This window comes from Nannospalax galili, unplaced genomic scaffold (assembly GCF_000622305.1).
Source record: "Nannospalax galili isolate Female #2095 unplaced genomic scaffold, S.galili_v1.0 scaffold63, whole genome shotgun sequence".
Taxonomy (NCBI): Eukaryota; Metazoa; Chordata; class Mammalia; order Rodentia; family Spalacidae; genus Nannospalax; species Nannospalax galili.
In genome coordinates, this window is record NW_008355272.1 from 3,707,820 (window position 1) to 3,718,303 (window position 10,484).

Below are 10,484 nucleotides of genomic sequence, written 5' to 3' on the forward strand. Positions count from 1 at the left end.
AGCCCTCAGTATCAGTGGGCCATTGACTCTAGGACTCTCCCACTAATATCAAAATGCACAAGTGCTCAAATCCCTTATATGGTGCAGTGTTTGTCTATGACCTATGCACATTCTCCCATATACTTTGAATTCATTCCTTCTAATTTCTAATGTAATGCAAATGCTATGTAAATAGTTATGTGGTATTGTTTAGAAACCAACAATGAGAAAAATTGGCTGTATAGCTTCAGTACATACAAGGTTTATAAAATTTTCTTAGCCTACGTTTGTTGAACCCACAAATGTGAACCCCACAAACACAAGGACTTAATTGTATCATTTCTGTTTTTCAATTATATCTGAACTAACTGTATCATTTCCATTTTTCAATTTTATCTTAATGAAACCAGTAGTGAATTGGGAACTTAAGAAAAATAATGAACCCTTGTTTTATCTCTGAAAATACCCCATGAGGGCAGGAACTGTTATGTCCAGCTTTGCCCAGAGACCCAAACATAATATTCAATAAAACTTTTTTGAGTGAATAATTTTTTTTAAATTAAATTGCATACTGTGTTTTCCTCACCTAGAGCCCCTGTAGGTTGATGCAGGACCCTGAGTTGGGTTTGTTGAGCTTTGTTTTTTGAACGAGTGGTTTTAGATTTTTATGAAGTTAAAGCTTTCCATTGTACACTATTATTTCTTACCATTCAGATTTTAAAAGTCCTTCACATACACTCATTAGCCCTCATCAAATACCTGATAAATATTCTGTCACTTTTCATCAGTTTCTTATGTTTTAAAATTTTCATTTATTCTTTTATAATTTCACACATGAGCATAATGTATTTAGATCATATCCACCACCACCACTACCCCACCCCCATCTCCCTCCAGTTCCTCTCAGACCTCACCTACCACACCCCCTCCCAACGTTATACCTGTTTTCTATCTTATAACTGTTTACCTGTTTAATCTAGTCTTTCCCTGAGGATGGTTTAAGTATCTCTGGTACGTCTTGTGGCGATATAAGATGATTTGATGAATTCCACTAATAAATACTTTCCTGCTATGCTTTTGTGGAGTTTTTTTAAATGGATATGTAGCAGTGATAGTAAACCTCTTCTCCAGATGCAATTGTTTAGAATAAAGATGCATGTTTAAAGATGAGTCCAGTTTACTTTTAATTTAATTACTTTATTTATTTATTTATTTGAGGTTTTTGAGACAGGGTCTTCCTGTAGCCTAGCTATCCTGGAACTTGCTATGTAAACCAGGCTGGTCTTGATCTCACAGAGATTCACCTGCCTCTGCCTCCCTAGTGCTGGGGTTAAAGTTGTGTACCACTATGCCTTGCTAAATAAGTTCATTTTAAAGTTTAAATAAGCAATGGTATATGTAGATGTTAAATACGGAAAACTGAATATAGAGATGTGGCAATTTCTGAAGTTTGGGGAATACTGCTTAAATCCATTTGAAGTATACTTTTCTATCTGGAGTGGAGAACTCAAATGATTGTTAAACAACTAGTCCAAACCATTTTTAAATTTCTCTTTGATAATGCTCTTAAATATCATACATAGATTCTTATATGCAGCGTTGCTAGACAATCTCTTTTGTTTCATTAACTTTTCATTAGTCTTCAACTTACTACACTTTTAATTACCATGCTCAACTCAATATCTGGTCCAGCAGGTCTTCCCTCAAAATGAGGTCTTCTTTGAGGGCTGGGGTCTGGGTGAGGGATGTGAATGGACAGTGATATGTGGTGAACAGTACACCTAGCAAAGCCTTTTGGGCCAAGCAGACTGGTTCAGGAGTGAAATTAATGCAATGTGCTCTCAGACTCCAAGTTAGAAGTTCAAGAGCTCCACCTACCAAGGGAAATAGAGAAACTCAAAAACCAAACAAATAAATACTAGGCATTAAATTAACACAAGAATGACAATATCCTCTACTAGCAGAGAAGTCCTGAAGCCATCCTTGTTTAGTTATCTGGCTGTGAACTAGGAAAACGTGGTCTATTACTAAATAACATTGAAACAACATTTCAATAGATCAGGACAATACATGTATTTGTAAACATATGCATGCAGGTGCACACACAATTATATATACACACATATAATATATATATATATATTTATGTATAAATATATAAATCCAGTGTGCTGATTGACCATAACTTCCTCTGAAAGAATTCTCATTTAATGGCAAAGTTTCTCCAAATGCATAGCTTCCTCAAGACATTGTTTCCTTGGTGTCCCTAACACCTTTTCTGAAAGGCTTAATAGAACTTTAAAATATAAATAAAATAAAAAAATGCCTCCCCAGTCATATACCCCATAAATCAATGAGGAAAATTTTAAAGAAATAAAAATAATCAGTTTCACATATGACTTTTTAAAAACACCTACAGGGCACAAAGTGGAGATCAAGGGACACATATTAATCCATCCCCCGGTCAACACTGTAGCAAAATAGGATGAAGCTGTGTGGCCAAACTATGGAACCTGACAGAATTGAATAGGAAGTAGAGCAAAAGGCTTGGGAATGCTTATATTCCAAGAGCCTGTTCTCTAGAACAAAGAATCTGTTATCTGCCTGCCTCCTGATCCCCACACCCCACAAAGTGACACTATTAATACAACTTATCCTGCCATCAAAAAGTAAATTATTGCCACATTTAGTAAGAGGCACTGTTACTTCATTTTGTTGCCTCTGTTGAATTTCTGGTGTCTTCAGTTTACAGTAAAGGTGATAGACAACATGTCACCACTTACGAATGAAAACAAGAGAAGACCGTGATTGATGCTGAATTTGTGCTGAGTCATGCTAGAGCAGATGCTGAGTCATGCTGGTGCAAATGTCAAGTTGTGCTGAATGGGCTATGGTGTGGATTAACCAGGGGAGACTAAATCCGAAAGGTGTTAGTCTTAAGTAACTCCAAAGTCTGAAATGGGTGTCTCATTTGAGAGTGTCCAACTGAGAAATGGAAGAATCTGAGAGACCCACTTCTTGTGAAACATAAAATGCTTGGGCTATGGCTGAGACTAAGACATGGCTCACTCTGAAAACTCCAAAGTAAGATGTTGCTGTCTCTCTATAGCCTTCCAGGTGAGCTCAGGGGTCTCCCAGTGACTGAAGAGGACTTTACAAGGAAGAGCTGGATTTATAAATAATGCATTTCCTTTGTCTTGCAGGAATTCTGGAGGCAGAGGTACAATCAGATCAGCTGTGAACAGCTTACATAGCAAATCTAATAGGTTTGTAAATTAGATTTTGTGTTCATTTGTTTTTGCTGTAAGGCAGCTATTAATCTGCTTCTTCTCTTTGCTGGATGGTGCCCCTCTTATTTAGCAAGTAGATCTGTTTCATTTCACTTTGGTTTTGCATTTCCCTAATCACTTTGCATGGGGGAGGGGACGGGGGGGGGGGACTATGGATGGAAGATCACAGGAAATGGTTCAAGGTCCAGAGAGGCTACAGAGAAGGAAAACACAGATGGGTAAGAGTTACGTTCTGGAAAAGAGCCCACCCACTTTGTAGAGCTTGAACCACCAATGAACTTACTTATAACGCATTTTTGCTGAGTAGTGGAGCCCCTGAAGCAAGCTAGGACTTTAATCCAACTTCATTATAGTTGATGGCTTGTCCAGGAAGTTAAGATGGGGATAAAGAATTCAAGAAGTTAAAGTTTTAGTCCTTAAAATAAGTAAGGAGTCAACTGAGAAATGTTAACCCTGAGCATTGAATGTGCACTCTAAACTTTGAAAGAGCATTCTTATAATACATAACTTAAAGCCTCTGGGACAGTCTTTGGCTAGGGAACAGATCAATGCATGGAATCATGCAAATGCTTCAGAAGTCAACAAACTCAGACTTGCCCACTTGCTGTGGTTGCCCAATGCTTCTAAGACTCCATTTTCTACCAAATGACAGGTTCCCCATAGCTCTGACCTCAGTCTCAAAGCCCAATCTTGAGGAGCAGGGAGGCAGGTACCAAGACATTTTACATAAACAGAGGCTACTACCCACACTAAAGTCCTTGTTTTGCTTTCTTTGACATTTTGCTTGTTAACTTAGCCGACTGTCCCATTTCTCCAACCCAACTTGTTTTGCTTTCTAAATGTTCTGTTTTGATCGTGCTGGGAATGAGAGGTCCATATCATTAAGATACCAGTTTCTCTATTCACCCTTCCATATTTTTTAGGTCCTTTGACTATATGAGAGCTGTCAAATATGTCTGGTCACTACTTTGCATGACTGGACTTAAGAAACCTCCCCCTCACTCCTTGATGTCATTGCTTCAAAATCTGAAGTTCATCTTTCAGTTAAAAAGAAAATATGGCAGAAAAAAAGAAGGCCATGTGTTCCTATGTTCCTCTCTGGTCTGCTATGGAAAGATACCCCTTTGTTTTGGAGAAAGAAGACCCTGTTCCTCAAGCCTAAGTCCCTATGGTAACTTGGGGAGGCACTGCCATGTTAAGCCTGAGAATTGAGCAGAACCTTGAAAGCCACATAGCTCTGGATTAAACTCCCAAGTTTGCTAGTTGGGTCCTCAGGCAAGTGAATTCACCCTCTGGGTCTCAGAGTCCCTTTCAATCAGATCAATATGGCAGCAACTTAGAACTACTGAATATGCAGCTGTATATAGCCTAGCTCCTGAAATGATTTAGATTTTCAGTGTATGCTTGCTGCTGTCACTGGATATATTTGAAGCATCAGAGATCGGTGGCTGAGGGTGAAATTCAAGAGTTGAGGGGTGAAACAGTTAATCCTGAACTGTGTCTGTGGTGTTTGAGAGATGAGGGGAAAGGTTCTTGGCCCCAGAGGACACATTCACTGAACAGGAATAGTTTGACTCAGTACTTCAGCCAGTTTTGTTCAGCACAGAGCATGTGTAACATGTGAACAGAGGTGGTCCCTGGGGATATCTAAGCCATCTCTTTCATTACACAGAGGAGAAGGCAGAGGCCAGAAACCTGAAGGGACTTTCCCATCTCCCGTAGCCAGATAGCCACAGAGCCAAGGTTGAAGCTCAGTAAGACCAAGGCTGGCCATGCAAGATTCCCTCAGATAGCTGCACTAGGAATTTGGTCCAGAATGGCATTACCATTATCAGTGTCAGGATTCTCCCTTTATTTTACCAACTTGCATCCCCCAGAAGTCTAGAAACTTCTGGATATTTCTGAGCAGTTCCCCACTGCAAGCCTACATGATTGCAAAGCCCTGTGAGTGCCTCTTTCCAGAGTGTCTGGGGCCATGCAATATGCCCCGGATTCTGAGAGCATCACCAGGGACCAAATCCACCTAAAGCCATGAGATGCCAGTCCTGTTGCTTTTAAGAAGACAATGCTCATCTCAAACACATAGTGTTTCTATCATTTATCCCTACTGATGTAAGTAGCAGTGATAGTGATTGGGGGTCTTAGGGTGTGACAGCTATGCTCATAGTCCTGAGTTCACTGTTCTTGTCTCTGGTCACACATAAGTATGCAGTACCAGGGCTGGGGAGATGACTCAGTTGGTAAAGTGCTTGTGCACAAGCATCCAGATCTGAGTTTGATCCCCAGAACCCACATTTTTAAAAAGTCAAGTACAGCAGCATACACCCATAGTTCTAGCACTGGGGAAGTAGAGACAGGTAGATCTCTGGGGCTGGCTGGGAGCCAGTCTAGCTGAATTTGTGAGCTCCGGGTTGGGTGACCCCCATCTCAAGAAATAAATGGAAAGCAATTGAGGAAGATGCCTGATGTCAGCCTCTGGCTTACACACACACACACACACACACACACAGCAGTAACAAAGGGGATGCAACCATACCAGCCCTCCTGAATCCCTGGGAGTTGACAGGAAATATCAGTCAACGTCAGTCCTTTAAGAACCCTAGAACCTAAGAGCTGAGTATATCCCTTTTCTACACCCTCTCTCTGTGAATAAACAAACTGCACGACTCAGAGAGTCACAGCTTATGAAGTCTTTCCACTGCACTTTCTGCTTCCTTTCATGACAACAGTAAAGCCATCCTGAAGGATCAGGTTTTATGTTTCCTGTCCTGGGTCCCCCTAAGCCTTCATGCTAGATAAAGTCCATTGGTCTTGCTCAGAACTCTTTCATGATCTGCGCTCTGCAAAATTACATGTCTTTGAATCTAAAGCACTAAGAGACAAAAGAGTGAGGAATACAGCAGAATGGAGGTAGGCAGGTGGGGAGAGTGTGTCACAGGCATTTTCCTAGGAGAATTCCTTCTCTACCTGCCAAAAGCAAAACAGAGTATTGGGTTCAGACCTCACTAACAGGATTTCATCTCTTTTAATTTTGCTGTTCCAAGATAAATGTAGGGAACAGAGGCATTTGGTTTGAACTCTGGAAAGCTCTAGAATTCAGCATTACAAATCCACTTATCATTCTAACCGGGAAAATCTGTTGTTGGCTAGACAGAGGGAACCTGGGATATGACCCACTTGTGTCTGTGAACATCAGCAGAAGGCAGTCTGACTCTTAAATCACCTACAAAGACAGCAGTGTAGCCTAGATTCTCAGAAACCTACTAGCATAGATTTCAAGTGTCTGATTCAAGAGAAGTCCTCTCATACCTGGTGTTCCTGAGTCAGACAGGAAGATGGTTTATACGTGACATTGTGATCTGCCTCAGGCATACAATGCCAACCAGCTCCTTCCTCCATGCCAGGCTTCTCAGGACCAATTTCAGTGTCAAATTCAACAAGTACTTATTTATTGTGCACCTACTATATTAAGCCATTATGGAATGGAGAAACAAGTAAGCAAAATCCCCCACTTGAGGGAGGGAGGGAGGAAGGGAGGGAGAGGGAGAGGGAGAGAGAATGAACTATGTCACAGGCAGGCGCTTCTGTGTTTGTCTATTTCCTTTCAACAAGAAAGTAATGAAGGTGCCAGTGGGATGACTCAGTGAGTAAGCATGGTTTCCACCAAGCCTGACATCTGAGTTCAATCCCCAGGACCCACATGGCGGAAGCAGAGAATGGACTTCTTCAAATTGTCCTCTGACCGCCACACATATAAATCTACATGTGAACACAAAATGAACAAATGAATATAATTTTTAATTTTTTTAAAAGGTACAAAGTGATGGGAATGAAGGGAGGAGGGGGAAGCCGTGGGCTACAAGACATTCTCTTGCGTGAGGTTTAGCTTTCTCTTTGCTAAGTTTGCCAGTCATCATATAACACTTTGTGTTTTACCCTTGTGGAATTTCTTCTCAGTAGCTAAAAAAGAACGCAGTATTATCTTGGCAGCCTCTGCAGGTTTCCCGGGAAGCAGGGAGGGAAGAGGGGGAGAAAAGCCGTTGTATGGCCCCACTTCCTGTTTCTAAGAGCGTCTGTAGGTTATCCCTGAGGGAGAAAGTTCGTGCATTCTCAAAGATAAATAGACTTCCCTTCTCCGGTAATAACTGCAATTTTGCTCTTGTGAAGTTTACATTCAAGCCCGTGCAAAAACAAAACTATTAGACTTGTCATGGGCATGCTCACAAATTATGTCTACCTTCATTTTTTTTTCCTTCCAGAGCTGAAGTTGTAATAAATGGCTCCTTGCCGCCAGCTGTTGTTGACAGAAGTAATGAAAGCATTAAACACAGCATCCAGCCAGCCTCGTCCAAATGGAGACACAACCAGACGCTGTCTCTGAGGATCAGGTACTGGTCATTACCTGTAGGATGAGAGCCACACTTGGCCTTCTTTACCGTGATCCAGCAAATTGCCTCTATCTGTCACCTGAAGAAGTCAGGATAGAAACAAAATGTTTCCCTCTCAAGGAGATGGGTTTCATCTGCTAAGTGATGAATTAGAAATCAAAATCTAGGGCAATCCCAGCAGTCTGCCATGTATGGATATGCAGCCACATAGGCAGGTAAGGTGGCAGGTGTGTCCCCCACAAGATCCCCAGTTCGGTCAGGAGCAGAGGCAGTGCAGGTCACAGGTGCTCCTCCTTCCCTAGCACAAAGAGTTGCTTCTTGTTTGGACCTGCCTGGGATTCATGTTTCCAGTGTGTCTATGGAGAGCTGCTACCTTCCATAACCTTTGTGAATGAAAAGCTGTCTCTCTCCACCACCCACATGAAAATGAGGAACTAGCTGAGAGACCAAGAACTGACTTGATACCTGACCACCAAGGGAGAGGCCTAAAGCTGGAGAGAAGATCTTCTCATGGTCTTATCATGCTCAGACTGCTGTCAGCCTTGGGTGGTGGAAGTGGGGAAAGTGTAGAGAAGAAATTACAACCTCTGCCTTTGAGACAGACATTCGGCTTAAATGCAGTCATGATTGACCCAGTGGATATTTATTTCCAGGCATTGGACTGGGGGCCTGGGCTGATGATGTGAATCAGACATGTGAAGCATAGAAACATAAACGCAAGCAAAGCCAGGACAAGGCAGTAGGATGCTCACACTAGATGGGAGTACATCTTGCAAATATGTGCTGCTAAAGCAGTTGTGCTGAGGGGGGAATACATTCGTTTTCTAAGGGGTCCAGGAGGACAACCAGGAAAGGCTGGCCTATAGCAGTGGGCTTTGAAGGTTAAGTAGGAGTTTGTCTGGTGTGCCATGCTGCTTCATGCATTCACAGAGTCTGAATCTGGTGTTTGTGCCCAGGGCTGCAGAAACACTGAGCAGGAGGTGGGGAGTGGTGGACAGGAATGAGGTTGAGGGGCAACCAGGACTCTGTAGGAAAGCCTCAATGACTTGTTGGGCCATCAGTCACCTGCAGTGTTCCACAAAGCAGGAAGTTGCCCCTTCCAGTGGCCCGACCCCTAGCTCTTGATGCTTGATTGGGGGTCGGAGGGGGACATGAGAGGTGTAAGACTAAGGAGGTCTGACATCTGGGAGCCCAGGAACTAAGGAACCAGCTGAAGGATCTGCCTCTGGGCTCCACTCTTCCTCGGGACCTCTTTGGGGGCTGCCAGGGTGGGAGTCACCCTTGTGACATGCTATAGTTGCACTCCTGACAGTCATGCCCTTTCATCAGGGACACTGTGTTGACAAGACTGCTGCACTGTTCCCTTGCACAGCAGACGCAAATCCTCACGGGCGGTGGCTTAAAGCCACAACAGTTATTTTCCCCCAAGTTGGTCTGGAAGCCACAGTTCTGAGAGCTGCCCAGTGGCTCCAGGTGAACCCTTCCTCCTGCTGCTGCTGTCTTCTAGTGGCTCCAGGAGTCCCTGTGACTACATCACCCTGACATTTGCACTTTCCTTCCCACCTCTGAGTCTGTGTAGTCTCTTCCTCCCTCTCTCACAGGATACCATCATTAGATTTAGAGCCCACCCGGGGAATCCAGAATGACCTCATCTCAAGATTTTTAATTACATTTGCCAAGACAGTGTTTCTAAATAAGATTGCATCCAGAGGTACCAGGGATTAGGAATTGGACATTTATTTTGGGTGGTCACTATGTACCCTACTACAGCACCTGATCATGAAATGCACTTTCAGCACATACTTACCTCCCCTTCTTGCCCGTTCCTTTACCACTGGGTAGAAAAACACACACATGCACAGAGTGCACATGCACACATATAGAGATGCACACACATACACCATTTGTGAAGAATAGACAATTGCTTCCCTAAGGAACCTACAGATACCAGCCATTGTGAAGGAACAATGTGTTGCCACCCAAAGGGAAAGGAATTTCCCTCCACTCAATTAGTCACCAAAATTATTCATAATAAAAGATTCTATGAGTGATTTGGAACTATATTTAATAATTGATTGTAATTTCTCATAATTAGTTAGAAATTAATTTCCTCACAGAGGTATTTATTTATGGGCTTTCTGGGGGCTCTCTCTGCTTTTAAATACTTTGGGGTAAGTAACTTCAAGGGATATTTAGCAATTTCCAAACTATATTAGCATGTCAAGTTGTATAATCTTGGTAAAGTGGAATAAAGAAAATAGTGCCTTTGTTTCCTACTAAGACATAGGAAATGTTCAACCAGGGCGATTTCCTTCTGCACAGTAGTAAGGAATGTTCACAGATGGATGGTGAGTGTCGTGCCACTGCTGAGGATGCTAGCTTGCCCTGGGCCATGTCAGAGGTCCCACAGAATCAAGCTTCCTAAGGTGTCAGCCATGGCTTCTGGATTCTTCCTAGTCCCCGAGTATCTAGACACTCAGCTTCCTGGGATAGGTCCCAGGGTGTGCACCTCTAAAGCCCAGTAGGTTCATGAGCATAGTGTTACTCTGTGCACAGTGTGGAAGATTCTCACATTTGCATACCACAGGGGAATTCCGTAGCTAAGAAGACCCACTTCACTAAACTTGTTCTCAGCAGGGGCTTGCTGCAGCAGGTGCAAATAGCTTCAGCTGATCTGAGCACCTAGTTCCTTTCTCTGTATGACTGCAATCATCTCTTAAAGATCTTTTGGGTAATTTGGGCAGTGTGTGTGTGTGTGTGTGTGTGTGTGTGTGTGTGTGTGTGTGTGTGTACACATGAGCATGCAATGCATGTGATGTGGGGAGGA

At 42.7% G+C, this 10,484-nt stretch overlaps 1 protein-coding gene across 2 annotated transcripts in view; it reads left to right on the forward strand.

Annotated features, from left to right (window-relative positions):
- Nucleotides 1–10,484, forward strand: part of St8sia2 (ST8 alpha-N-acetyl-neuraminide alpha-2,8-sialyltransferase 2) — a 75,886-nt gene that overhangs the window by 31,224 nt on the left and 34,178 nt on the right. Inside the window, exons 2-3 of one of the 2 annotated variants that reach the window (XM_008852335.2) lie at nucleotides 3,183–3,245; nucleotides 7,529–7,657. In XM_008852335.2, coding sequence (XP_008850557.1) covers nucleotides 3,183–3,245; nucleotides 7,529–7,657 — 192 coding nt within the window. The remainder of the gene's footprint in view (nucleotides 1–3,182; nucleotides 3,246–7,528; nucleotides 7,658–10,484) is intronic. The other variant, XM_029555688.1, reaches the window with a different exon arrangement.